Raw genomic sequence first — 14,785 nt, forward strand, 5'->3', positions numbered from 1 at the left:
ATTTGGTTTTCTCAGTCATGCTATTTTTCTGTACAAGTGTGTTGGCTTGATTTATTATATTGCATAAATTAAAAAAGGATGTATTATATAGAATTGCATAAACACAAACAAAAGAAGTAGGTAACATAACCCTCCCTCCCTTTTACAAAACCATAGCGTAGCTTTTAGCACTGGTCACAGCGGTAACAGCTCCACTGTTTATAGAATTCCTACGAGTGTCAGAGGTGCTAAAACTCGTGCTAATGACAAATATAAAAAATATATTCATATGATTTTAAAAAAAATGTCTGACCGTGGCACTGAGAAGCACTCCTGATTCAAACCCAGCATGCACCCAAAATAGATCAAATATAAACCCCCCCCAGGAACCCTCACAATCCATCCTGAGCTTTGGCCAGTACACCATTCACAACGTCATAATTATGCAACAAAAATAACCAAACTTATAAAAGTTTCCTTTAGAAAACCTCCAAAACTAAACTAAACCTTAGGCTTATATACGGCATCTTCTCTATAAAGATAGAGCTTGGCACGGTTTACAGAAATTTAAAAAAAAAAAATACAATAGGGATAGGGATACTATAGAGGGAAGCAAAGATCACAATTTTGAAAAAAGCCAAGTTTTCAGATGTTTTTAGAACAATTGGAGAGAGCTCAGATCACACAACTGCACAGGAAAATTATTCCAGGGCTCAGTAATTTTGAAAAGAAGAGACTTCCCTAGTTTTCCAATATAGATGATGCCTTTCAGCATAGGAAAGGATAATTTAAGTTTTTGAGTAGGTCCCAGATCTTGTAAAATTCCAGAATAGAGGAAGGAAGGAAGGAAAGATCTTAAATGTAAAGAAGGCACATTTGAAATAGACTCTCAAAATAATTGGGAGCCAATGAAGTTTTAGCAAAAGCGGAGAAACATGATCAAATTTACTTTTTGCAAAGATCAGCCTAGCCGCAGTATTCTGAATCAACTGAAGTCTTTGAAGACTTTTCTTAGTCAGGCTTAAGAAGACCGTATTACAATAATCCAACCTTGATTGTACAAGGACAGAAAAATGTTGTTGATGAAAGCAGGATGTCACTTTAAACATATGGAGACTAAAAAAAACATTTTTTCACCAAAGAATTAAGATGGTCATTGAAAGAAAATGTTGAATCTATAATGACACCCAGAACTTTACTTGAGAATTCAATTGGTAATGAAGATCCTGAAGGCAGTAGAATAGACAAAAGTAGCTGATCTAATTTTGGGCCTAGAGAGATGGTTTATTAGTAAATACTAATATCCGTTAACACACATTAAGTTTTAATAAAAGGGGCCCTAAGGATTTGCAAAATGTATTTAACATATGTTAACTTATTAATTAATTAGTCTTTATTTTTTTATTAAAACAAATGTGTGAGAAGAATAGAAAAATATTAAAAATTGGGGAATATTTTTTCTGTGCACATCCTTATTATCCCCAAGGTAGAGCCCGACTGAATTTTGGGTTCAGTTTTGGCACTGAAGCCAACCTGATATCCAGGTACATGTCTTGGTCAAAAATGCAAGTACCGGTACATTTCAGCTGAAACCAAACCACCCCTTCCTCTCTCTCCCATTCCCCATGATCACTTTCTGCCATGCGCCTCCCACCATCTGAAGGTCCTCCCCAGGCCTACCTTTAAATCTTTTGGTGGTGTTGTGGGTCTTCAGGGCAAGAGCAAACCCCAGTCACTTTTGCCCCATGGGTTCCACAGCAGCATCACGAGACTGCCACAGGAGGTCCAGGCGGCCATCTTAGGATTGGAAGCAGTGTAAGCTGGTACAATCTCCAGTCGCTCCTGCTTATGTTCTTTTCAATCTCAAAATGGCTGTGGAACCAGTGGGGGTAAGAGCAACTGAGGTTCACTCTTGCCCTGAAAACCCACTAGACCACCAAGAGGTTTAAAGTTAGGCCTGGGGATGGCCTAGTGTGGTGGGAGAGAAGGAGGGGGTGCCAAGAGTGATCACAAGAGAAGGGAGGGGCTGCAGCAGCAATGAGAGTGATCATGAGGAGGGAGGGGTTTCGGTTTCATTCAAAGCCAAGAATCCCGGTTTTGCTTGGCCTCTGTCCCAAAGTTCACTGTTATATATGGATAGGGTAACTAGATTTTGCATCTGGAAAAAGAAGGCTTGTGGGCCCAGTCTGGAGTGCATCTGCGCTTGCGCACATGCGACGCAATGATGTTGCACATATGCATGCATGTGTGTGATGTCACCACGTCACATGCATAGATGCACTCCAGACAGCCCTGATCCTCAACAGTTTTTCAAAACCCGGACAAAGTGCCAGGTTTTGAAAAGCCATCTGGATGCCTGGACAGTCCTCTAAAAAGAGAAACCATATAAACCATTTAATTTTCTCCTCTAGGTATTTTGGTCCTGTAGAAAATAGTTTAAAAAAATCATAGTTAAGGACTTAAGTTTTCATTGGTAACTAGTGCAGATGGTGTAACACTGGGCCAGTAGGCTAAAAACTACATGCTCACAGCACAGTATGGGCTGCTGTATTCTGCATATACCGGTACCCCACAGACAGTCAGGTTTGCAAACTATTCACAATGAACATGTCTGAGATCAATTTGCATGTGGATATCTAGGGGTATCCAGAAGAGCTAAGGAAAGCCCTCTTCTTGTGCCAGTGATGTCATTTGTAGTACAGTAGCACCACCTAGTGTGATTGTTTTGCATGGCACTCATACTGAATACATCAGGAGTGTCCTGTGTTTTAGGTCCCTGGGCAGATAAGGCCTGAATATATGAAAAGTTTGCATCCCAAATAAAAATACCACTCGGGATCTGGGCCTTACACTATGGGTTCTGATCTATATATCAAAAGCATATATATATAGCATCATCTTTTGATCATTTGTATGTCAGTCCAATAAAATGTATTACAGCTTGCAAAGGCCCCATTTCCTGAAATACATTTTATTTGGGACTCAAACTTTTTTTAAACTCAGACCTTATCTGTCCAGGAATCTGTCAAGAGCAGGGCACGCCTGCATTCAGTGTGAAGGCTGTAAAAGATTCTCATTAAATGGAATGACATCACCAGTTGAGCCCAAGCACTGGCACAAGAAGATTCCCGTAGCTGTTCAGGAAACCCAACAAAACCATTATGAATATGTATGAGATACATATATGACTGTGCATAGTATAAAATAAAGCTGCTCCTTTCTGCGAGGCCCTCCTCCAGGTCCAGGCCATCAGGGTCAGGCACAACTAGATTTGCCTCAGTAAATCTAGACACTTTTGTAGTTCTTCGCCTCCAACTTCCTCAGATACAGTGGGGCAAAACTAGGACTATCCCTGGAGACCTGGAGCCTGTTGGTGGCCCTTGATCTTGCATGTGATGCTTGTGGCTGGAATTGCCCCTCCTCTCTTACTATGCTTGGGGAGGGGGCTGCTCTTGATGCGGTGTCTGTGTGTAACCTGTGCTTCTGCTGTCTCTCTCTTATGCTGCAGTGCTTCTTTGCTTGTCCCCAGGTAAAATGTTTTCTTTTTATACCTTTCCTTTCTGCTGTAGCTCATGCCTGGATGCCAGAGGGTAGGTTTCTAAAGCGTAGCCCTCCTAAAAATGTGTCCATAGTGACTAGAGGCTGATGTTGGACAAGAATACAAGGGCTGATAGTTTCCCATCTCTAGGTCCTATTACTGCTTGTGAAAGACTATAAAATTATAGGTCAATGAGTGATTTAGATGGGAGGGTGAAATTTAAAAGGTGCAAGAGTAAGTCTTATGCCCTCCCCAGCCCCATTAAAGTGTTCTAGTCCCCTTTCAGTTGCCCTCCCCAGCACACCAGTGTGTACCACAGTTTCTAAAACTGGAACTAGCCTTTTTCGCCCATTGATAAGCTTCCTTCCCAAACTGATGAAAGCTACTCTGTTTTTATTTGTGGTCTTATATCCCGCCAAATCCTCTGAAGTGAAGTTCGAGGCGAATTACAACAGCAATTATTTTAATATAAGCATAAATACGTAGTGCAGGAAAGAGTGTGGTTGTCCTCCTAAAATAGACTTCTGGTACTATGAGATTGTGGACAGCATATTCCCTTCATAATGATAAACATATAGTGCAAAGTTAGGATCTAACTAGTCTCCTAGCCATGATTTTTAGAAGGGCCATGTTTTCAGGTATTTATGAATCAGAGTGTATGTGGTGGAGGTGAGAACATAAGAATTGCCATCTCCGGATCAGACTCTAGGTCCATCAAGTCCGGCGATCCGCACACGCGGAAGCCCCGCCAGATGTACCCTGGCATAGTTTTAGTCCTCATATCACTCTATGCTTCTTATAAGGAGATGTGCATCTAGTTTACCCTTAAATCTTAGAACGGTGGATTCCGCAATTACCTCTTCTGGGAGAGCATTCCAGGTGTCCACCACTCGCTGCGTGAAACAGAACCTCCTGATATTTGTCCTGGACCTGTCCCCCCTCAGCTTCAGTCCATGCCCTCTTGTCTGTGTTTTAGTGGTTTGATTGTTAAGAGTTACAGTAAGTCCTTTTATATTTTACTCCTTTCAGGGATGGAAAGGATAATATCAAACGGTTGGTGTTAACGTTCAGCAGACCTTCCTAGTAGTAGTTAGTCTAAAAGGGTCCCCCAGTCTGTTGTTTATGCTTAATTTGGGTGTGGAAGCAGATCTAAGTTTAAGCAGCTGTCCATAATAAACACTGCATTTTATAGCTAGACCACATGTTTTTATTCATAGTTTATAGGTCGTCTTCCTCTTGATCACTCAGAGCTTAGTTTACTGACTCCACAGTATTCTCACCCTAACTCAAACTTAGGAATTTAGTTCTGAAAATAGAACTGTTTTTACGTCTCTGTGTGCATTAACAGCATTTCTAATGCAATAGGAACGTTAGGGTTTTCCATCTGAACCTGCAAGTTGCTTGCAGAATGCTGTCAATCATCTTTTGAACTCCACCTCCTTCCCAGGGAGTTGCTCCTGCCCCCTCAGTTTGTACAAAGCACTGTAATAACAGACATAACCAGAAGGAGGGAAACTGAGAAAAATCCCCTTCACTACAATTCTTTTCTGCTCTGTAACAAACAGCCATTAACATTATAGCATTCAAGTAACTAATCAAAATAGGTGCAAAAACTGTGTGCAACCAGTACTAATTGTAGCTACTTGCTTGTCCTGCTATTAAGCAGAGACTTAAACCAGACTTTACGTTCTTGTGAATTATATATTTGCTAATAGAAGGTGAAGGGGATATGTATTACTATTGTATGAATTTGGGCAAGGATCTGAGATTTGCCCACAAATTAATTACATAATGAGCCGTTTTTAATTTTTGCTATTAATTAACACTAATTGAAACTTATGCGTGGAATTGCCTATGCACTATTCTATAATGCACACCCAAATTATCTCACATGCAACCAAAAAGGAGGTGTGGCCATGGAAGGTGCATGGGCGGGTCAGGAACATTCCAAAAATGTCAGCGTGAAGTCATGTGCCCAGCTTGTGCGCTAGGTTTTACACAAGGTTTCAGCAGACGTAAGTCCTCATGCCCAAAACTGAGTGTGGAAATCCATGCTAAGCACTATTCTCTAAAGGCTACTCAACATGGATTTTTCCCAGTGTCTGTTTTTTAGCACAATTAATATATGTCTTTAAAAGTCAGTGTTCAAAAACTTGCTGAGCGACCAAAATACTGGTAACTGAACACTAACTGGTTGAGTAAATTAAAAAAAAATCTATCCAGCAGCAGATTCCCCCCCCCCCCCATAAGCCCATAAGCTCTGTCAGTGACCAGTAAGGCCAGATTTAAGCCTTAGGAAGGAAGAGATCAGAAAGGGGAATCAGCCATTAAGAAGCTTTTAAATATCTATGTATTAACGCTTTTGTCTTTTATGAACCACCTAGATCTGGTCTGATAATGTTGGACTATAAATGTAATATATCTAGATGGAGCTTTGTTTGGACTCACTCTCTGCCTGTCCCTTTTCAGTTGAGTGGGGAGCTGAAACAGAACCTGAAAGAGACAATGACTATGAAATACAAGCAGCCTGGTGACGAAAAGGTGACAAATGCTGTGGACAAACTGCAGCAGGAGGTGAGTCAAGTGGGAAGGAAAAAGACCTGGAAAGAAGGGGAAGAGCAGGATTGAATGGGATGTTGACAAGTAGATTGTATGAGAGAGAGTGCTTGAGAGAGGTGAGACATCAACCAAGGCTCTGGGACATGAGAAGTTAAGGCAGAGAAGCCACAAAATTCAGCTGGATTCTTCCTCGGTCCTTGCAGTTTTTGTTAAGCAGGTGGGGGAAACACGATGGCAGATAAAGGCCGCAGCATCCACTATCTCCTCATTTCCCTAAGAGAACCCAAGTGCCTGTCCCATGCTTTCTTGAATTCAGACACAGTCTTTGTATCCACCACCTGTACTGGGAGACTATTTCAAGCAGCTAATACTCTTTCTGTAAAGTATTTCCTTACATTAGTCCTGAGCTTATCACCTCTTTACTTCATAAGTACATAAGTAGTGCCTCTGCTGGGTCAGACCAGAGGTCCATCATGCCCAGCAGTCCGCTCACGCGGCGGCCCATCAGGTCCAGACTTGTTACGTAACCCTCTATCTATATCCTTCTATCCCCTTTTCCTTCAGGAAATTATCTAATCCCTTCTTGAACCCCAATACCGTACTCTGTCCTATCACACCCTCCGGAAGCGCATTCCAGGTGTCCACCACCCTTTGGGTGAAGAAGAACTTCTAGCATTCCTCTCATTCCAGAGCTTCCTTTCAAATGAAAGACTTGCCTCATGCAAATTTATGCCATGTAGGTATTTAAATGTCTCTATCATTTCTCCCCCCCCCTCCCACATTTCCTCCAAAGTATACAGATTGAAATCTTTAAGTCTGCCCCCCTATGCCTTATGACGAAGACCGCTGACCATTTTTGTAGTCTTCCTCTGGACCGACTCCATCCTTTTTATATCTTTTTGAAGGTGCAGTCTCAAACAATATTTAAAATGAGGTCTCACCAGAGTCTTATACAGGGGTATCAATACCTAATTTTTCCTACTGGCCATACCTCTCCCTATGCATCCTAGCTTTCGCCATTATCTTTTCAACCTGTTTGGCCACCTTAAGATCATCACATACAATCATGTTGTGCACATAAGTTCTTCACCTCCTAAACTGTTCTGTTCCCTCAGGTTTTTGCAGCCCAAATGCATGACCCTGTATTTCTTAGCATTAAATCTTAGCTGCCAAATTTCAGACCATTCTTCAAACTTTGCTAGGACGTTCATGTTATTCACATCATCACGAGTGTCTACTCTATTGCAGATTTTGGTATCATCCACAAAGAGGCAAATCTTATCTTTGTTTATGTTTAAAAACTTTATATTACAAAAATACAAAAAAAATCTCAACCCAAGTGGTTAATGTATATAATATACCAGCAGAAAATTGAACTCACTTAATAAGATCAGTTCATATCTATTTTTTCAAAAATTATTTTTAGAGATTTTTTACACTAATTCAGGAAAAGGCCTCAGAAAAGGAGCCTACGCACTGTCTTATCATAGACCACAATATTCTGCATAGTTTTTTTATTGCTCCACGCTCCAGTCATAAGCCAGAAAAACTGAATATATTTTTATTCAAAATTCTTCATACGTGTAATTCTTTTTATACTTTTCATTTAAAATTATTGCTTCAATATTGCTCTCACTTCTAGAATGTTATTCAGTTAGTTCCCAACCAAACAAGCAAAATTTGAAATGCACTTCTCTTTAATTTTGAGAAAATTGATAGTTTTACTTATCTTAAATTTCGCTTCTTAAGTAGCTGTTACTTCTCATGTTTATGTCATCTGTGCCAACATCAGAACATAATTCTCTTTGCCACTATCTGTGATAGTGATCTGTGATAGTGGCAAAGAGAATTATGTTCTGATGTTGGCACAGATGACATAAACATGAGAAGTAACAGATACTTAAGAAGCGAAGATGACTCTATGCACTGTCACCTCAGTAACAACCATACAAAAATAGACAAATATACCCCCTCCCTTTTTACTAAACCACAATAGCAGTTTTTAGCGCAGGAGCTGCGCTGAATGCCCAGCGCTGCTCTCGAACCTCATAGGCTCCCTGCGCTAAAAACCGCTATTGCGGTTTAGTAAAAGGGGACCATAGTGTAAAATATAGACAGCAGATATATATTCAGACACATTTTGATTACTAAATTTAAAATAAAATCATTTTTCCTACCTTTATTGTCTGGTGATTTCATGAGTCTCTGGTTGCACTTTCTTCTTCTGACTGTGCATCCAATCTTTCTTTCAGCCTGTATGCTTCCTCTCCTCCAGACCTCATTCCCTCCCCCAACTTTTTCTTCCTCTCTCCCTGCCCTTTCATTCTTTCTTTCTCTCTTCAAGCCCCCTTTCTTTTTTTCTGTTCCTCTTCTCTCCTTCTGTCTCCCTGCCTGCCCTCCCCCAAGCCACTGCTACTGTCGCTACCATCGGGGAACAGGCCCCCAAGCTGCCGCAGCCGCCATCCAATAACAGGCCCCAAAGCCGCCGCAAGCTCTCCCTGCGGCGGGCCAACCAGCATTTCTCTCCCCGATGTCAGTTCTGCCCAGCCAGGCAGTGATTGGCTGGCCAGAACTTCCTCTTCGACGACAGAATTGACGTCGGGGAGAGGAAGGCTGATCGGCCCGGTAGATCGCTAAGACAAAGTGAGTCTATCACGGAGCCCGGGATGGGCTCCGCGATAGACTTACTTTGCCTTGGCGATCTACCGGTCGATCGTGACCGACTTATTGGGCACTCCTGACCTAACATTTCAAAGGAAGCTAAAGACCTACCTTTTTGACTCCATTTACCCTAATGACCCAACCATGATCCCCTATCTCCCCAGTACCTATACTCTGCAGCCTTCTAACTATCTTTGCACTCCTCAAATATAACTGATCCATCCTTATCTCCTTACAAATGGTACCTTCCACTATTTTTTTGCAATACATTAATTTATATTTCCATAATTTCAAACTAGTCCTTGAATCTGTTTGGACATAGTGCAACTCAGAAATCAGGATTAGATTAGATTAAGATAGGCATGTACACCTGCATGCACTATAGTCTTTCTTTCACATACACACAGTCAGTCAGATAGTACAGAGCAGGGGGGTGGGGTTGGCATATTCTTGCAGTAGTGATCTAGGAATTCAGAGGGCTCTGAGTACTCATAGAAGATGCAGAATGGATTGATGTGACTGTCCCTGGAAGGGAGGGGTTGATACCACTGTACAAGGTGGTTCAACATTCTTACCAAAAGGTAATGGCGCATACTAGCCTTCAACACTATGGTTGGGGTTGGAGGGAGGCAGTTGTGATGTGAACACTGAGACCAGTGTTTATGTTGCACTGGGGACCCAGGTGGGAGAAGGCAGGGGATGAGCTAGTGTTCTTCTCCCATTTGGCAGAGAGGTTCCTCCGCCGCAAATAACCATTTGGTTCCATTTCTCTGAATGTTCTGGGTGTAGCCAGGATAGTTAGCACTGTCCAGTGAAAGGGCAGTGGGGGGGGGGGAGAACTTACCTTCTTTACCCTTAATAATCTGAACCTGATGTTTTAGTTTAAGTGTTGTGGCAGTAATAACTCAGAGGACTGGAGTGACAGCGTGTGGATCAAATCCTCAGAGGCCAACGGGCGGAAAGTCCCTGACAGCTGCTGTAAAACAGTAACGAAGGAGTGTGGTAAACGAGTGCATCCTTCAAACATCTACAAAGTGGAGGTAAGAGAGGAGTGCAGAACCAGACATTTGATGATCTGGGGTTACTGGAGTGCAATGTCTAGTGATCTGATGGCATACATGAGAGCTGAGTTTGGACAAAGAAGAACTGATCTGCAGTAAAGAAACAGTAAAACCAAAACAAGAAAAAACTGTAGAGCACTGTACAAGATCAGTGACAAGCCTTTCCAAAACCGCACCCATAGACCAGGCAAAATAGTTGCGTATATATCCTTTACCACCATTTGAGGGACCCCTGATGAAGATGTGTTGATCGAAACACGGACCGTGTCGGGTCCCTTTATTGAAATAAACATTGCCTGCATCTTGTACAGTGTTTTTGGTTTTACATGAGAGCTGAGGCCATGGGAGCAAGTTCTATCTCCTTCTGCCACATTTTCTTGGTCTTTGATTGCAATGGTTGGTATCTGAGGATCTTCTTTCTCCATAAATAGTACAGAATACTGTAGTTTGCATTTGGTCAAAGCTCTTCCTTTTGGAGTTCCTATAGTGGCAACTTATCAAGATGTGCTGGGAAGGTCTTTATGATTCAGTCAGTAGCACTTTGCAGAATAATCACTTAACAAACAATGACACTTTTATTAACAGAAACACTGAAGCTGAAACTGGTGTAAATGTACAACAGCAGAATCACATGTTACCATCATGTGGAACAGAACTTGCTGAAAGTTAATGTTGTTTCTGTCCATCCCACAGGGCGGTTGCATCACTAAACTGGAGAACTTCATCCAGGAGCATCTAAGAATTATTGGTGCTGTGGGACTCGGCATTGCCTGTGTTCAGGTAAGAACCAAGTGGACTGTATTCAGAGAACAAGGAAAGACCTACAGACGTGCTGGCATGAGGAGCAGGTAGCTCCTTAAAACACTGGACCAATCGTCTTTCATCTGTGGGTAATGTGGAGCAAGCTTGGTGAGGTAGCGTGTTACTACTGCTGCCTGGCCTGTGGTGTGTGAGAAGGAAGTTTGCATTGCTACTGCCTGTGATGTACCTATTCTGTGTTGGGACAGTGTGTGTATTTTTACGTAAATATATTTATTTATTTAGGGTCCAACAAAATCACTCCTTGATTTTAAATGGTTACAAAACCAAAAAAAACAAAATTTATTGGAATATTCTTTCACCTTTGAGGCTACATTTTAATCAACTCATAAAGTTTCGTATGGTATCTGTTGATTACATACACTCGATGTGCCCCACCTGTTACTCGGCAAACATCGATGCGATAATCAAGCTTGGACCAGATTCTCAAACATATCCAGCGTGATTGCGTTTATAGCTTCAGTGATGCGTTCCTGCAGATCATCCATAGTTGCGGGTACGTACACTCTGTCTTTTGCGTACCCCCAAAGGAAAAGTCACAAACAGTAATGTCCGGTGATCTCGGGGGCCACCTGGTCATTTTGTCGCGTTGCATTGTCTGAAGGTTGTAACTTCAGCACCAATTGCAGCTTATAAGGGTGAAAGTGCAGGCGATTGTGTAAGATCTTGCTGACCATGTTTTTTGGGACTTGTATTTGCTGTCATTATTTAGAAACATTTTCCAATAAGTTTTGATTTTGTAACCATTTAAAATCAAAGAGTGTTTTTGTGGGCACCCTGTATATGAGAATCTTATACTGCTTCTGCTGCCCTTGCTGTGCCTTCTCTGGGGTGGGACAATGTGTCCTAGCATAGAAGAAGTTTCTGCAGCTCTTACAGACATTGACTCAAGGTAACTGATGCCTTTGTTGCTCTAGTAAATCTGGACACCAGAGCATGGTGTGACTCTACTCCTCTTGTCTTTTGTGTTTTTGACAGTTTAACCAAAGGAATCTATTAGGTGAAACTGAGTAGTGGTGTGGACAAAGGTTCCATGTAATACGGGGGTTCTCATCCCAGTCCATACGACTCGCCCAACCACTTGGGTTTTTAGCATATCCACGCTCAAGATGTATAAAGTGGGTTTGCTGGCAGTGCGTGCAAATCTCTCTCGCACACATTCTTTGTGGATATCCTTACGGACATCCTTATTATTAGTTGGCCTTGGTGTATTCTGAGGGCTGGGTTGATGACCACTACTGTAGCGTTACAGTGGCTAGTGCTACCAGGGTGCTGTAGAGTGCGAGGGGCAGTGCTGGGAATTTAAAAGCAAACAGCAGGACTCTTGTTTCCTATAGCTTACAGCTTCTGATCTTGTTCTCTTTTCTCTGTAGGTTTTTGGAATGATTTTCACCTGCTGCTTGTACAGGAGTTTAAAGGCAGAACCTTACTAGGAATCACAGAACATCACCAGCCTCTCTTGTCCTAACCCCAGTCCCCTCTGATGTTGCAGCCTCCCTTCCCAAAGCACCCAGTTCCTGAATCTCTCTGCTTTGCATTTAAGGAATGGCTCTCCCCCTTGCTGTAGCCAGACCTTAGTCATGAAGAGATGGTCCAGCAGCTTTCCCTCTTGTATTTCTGGAACTTTCTGGAAGAATCTGAAAGATACTCAACCGGATTGTGGAGGCAACTGCAGCTCAGCACTGATACATATTAGCATCTTCAGCTCGGGGCTGAAGTGAGAAACAAAGAAGGTCAGCTTAGCCCTCCAGCTTCTGGGTCTCAAACATCTGCCTCCACTAGCACCTTGAAACGGGCAAAATGCACCATTTCAAAAAAAAAATGCCTGAATAAAGAAAGTGACAGGAAGTACTGGAAACAGAGAAAAATGAAGGCAAGTAAAGATCATGTGGTCCATCCACTCTTCTCTAATGCCCGATTTTGTAACACATCTCATGATTTGAGGCCACAACCAGGCCCACGGAGACCCCCACATGGTGCCTTTAAAATGCTACAATGAGGTCCAAAGCTTCTTCAAGCTGTAGAGCCCTAACTCCCATTATTTTTTTTTCCATTTATTAATTTCACAGCCAAATACTTGAGTCTGCTTTGACATTCTGATAGACAGGCTTATAGGGCATTTACAATGCAGTTGACCACTGTGCCTCGCTGCTGCAGAAGATGGTCTTGGTCCAGCTCACACCTCCCACTGGTCCCATCTTTGGCATTGTGGTTGGGTGAGACATGTAGACAGGACTCCGTCTATTTTATATATGTTGATGGACTAATATTTTACAGATTAACCCCTTTTTGGGGGCTCAAATTGTTTTAAATTGAAACTTTTTTTTTCCCCCCAAACCATTAATACCAGAATAGAAGTTGCTATGGATTTCCTTTAGCTTACAGTTCCAGTGCCTGCGTTTTACAATCTGGTACATTTTATTTTCTACCAGAGAGTTAATAACCCTGTGTATAAAGAGAGATTCTTGTGTGTGCAGAGAGGCTTTATGTTTCACGGGCGTGGTGGGGTCTTAATATTCTGCCTAAGTTCCTGCTCATCCTCACTGATGGAACTGCCTCTCAGTTTCTGGCTGCATCTTGGTGCTGCATTCCTAATACACTACTAACTGACTTTTCTAGTGCAACAGGTATGTCATTCTGGACTGTAGGGTATTCTCCCTATTCTCATGAGCCGTGCAAAAGGAATCCATTCCAGGTTTTCAACTACTCCTCCTCCTCCTCCTCTAGAGCAGTGTTCTTCAACCTTTTTACACCTATGGACCGGCAGAAATAAAATAATTATTTTGTGGACTGGCATCGGTCCGCAGACCGGCGGTTGAAGAACACTGGGCTAAGTCGTGGGCCAGACCCTGCCCATCTCCACCCCAGACCCTGTCCCCATAGTCCTAATTGTGACACTACTTTTTTTCCATTCATTTTCATATATACACACAATATAATCTTATTAACAACGCATCGATCGCACCGCGGATCTGCAGTTGAAGAATACAGTTTTGGGCCTGATGCACATGCTGGCCCTGTGGACCGGCAGGAAATTTCTGTGGACCGGCATCGGTCCATGGACCGGTGGTTGAAGAACACTGCTCTAGAGGATTCTCTTGCCCCCTCAGTTTTTCCTTTTGCACATGAGCCGGAAGGTGCCTTTCTGATCTGCTCTGTGTATTTCTTTATTATTTTCAGTATTTTTTGCGGCTATCAATGCTCCAGAGCTCCCCAGTATGGGGGTAAGCTCTGCCTGCATGGAGAAGAAATAGACTTTTTTTTTTTTTTAAAGTTTCTGCCATGTCCTCCAGAGTCCCCCACTTCTAAAATCTTGTTTTTTACTTTAACTTAAGATGTTTTTGAGCCATTTTTTGATGCCAATATGCTGCTGTGGCAACCATCTTGAATTTCCCATTTTTTAAAAAGTTCTCCAGATTCTTCTAATCACCTTGTTTTCCCTCAAAACTGGCAGGGATGGAGTACTCAGGTTCTTGCACCCCTAATTTACACCAGTTTTGTGCTGGATGGATGCCGGAAGAACACCCTTGTGCCATGTGCTGTGCAGCACCTGAAGGGGAGGTGGGAGCGTTGGCCTTAGCTTCCCCTTTAGTCTTTAGGGTGAGGAATCTCGGGATGGGGGGGCTGTCTACTAGAGAATGACATGGTGACAAATTTTTCCCATCCCTGTGGGAACTAATTTTCCCATCCTGTCCTGACACTCTGTCCTTATCTGCACAAACCTCAAACACTTTAAAATCATAAGTGTTCGAAGACTGTGCAGTTAATGATAATAATAATAATTTTATTCTTATATACTGCCAAAGCCGTGATAGTTCGAGGCGGTTTACAACAAAGAAGAGCTGGACAATCAGCGAATATAGGTACAATGTAAGATCATCAAAATACAGGAGAGCATGATACAGAGATGAGGCATGAGAGTTAAGGCAGAGCTTACAGGAATAGAACAGGAACAGTGATAAAACTCGTGGAGATGGGACAGGGAAATTGAGTTCCTGCAGGGATGGGGACAAATTTGTCCCTCTGTCATTCTCTACTGTCTACCAAGAGAAAATCCATCCCAGAACCCTGGGGCAGCGGCATATCTAAGCATAAGAGCATGGAAGTTGTGGAGCCCAAGAGACTTAAAGGGATTTTCAGTGATGTCTAGTATAGCCTTTTCTCCTGA

General features: G+C 42.4%; 1 protein-coding gene across 3 annotated transcripts in view; it reads left to right on the forward strand.

Moving 5' to 3' along the window:
- CD151 (CD151 molecule (Raph blood group)) overlaps positions 1 to 13,089 on the forward strand; it is a 59,387-nt gene extending 46,298 nt beyond the window's left edge. For all 3 annotated transcript variants that reach the window (XM_033928814.1, XM_033928815.1, XM_033928816.1), the window contains 4 exons: positions 5,987 to 6,091; positions 9,619 to 9,777; positions 10,492 to 10,578; positions 11,991 to 13,089. In XM_033928814.1, coding sequence (XP_033784705.1) covers positions 5,987 to 6,091; positions 9,619 to 9,777; positions 10,492 to 10,578; positions 11,991 to 12,050 — 411 coding nt within the window. In that variant the 3' untranslated portion in view covers positions 12,051 to 13,089. The remainder of the gene's footprint in view (positions 1 to 5,986; positions 6,092 to 9,618; positions 9,778 to 10,491; positions 10,579 to 11,990) is intronic.
- The last annotated feature ends 1,696 nt before the right edge of the window (positions 13,090 to 14,785 follow it).

The sequence above is a fragment of the Geotrypetes seraphini genome, chromosome 19, assembly GCF_902459505.1.
Source record: "Geotrypetes seraphini chromosome 19, aGeoSer1.1, whole genome shotgun sequence".
Classification (NCBI taxonomy): domain Eukaryota; kingdom Metazoa; phylum Chordata; class Amphibia; order Gymnophiona; family Dermophiidae; genus Geotrypetes; species Geotrypetes seraphini.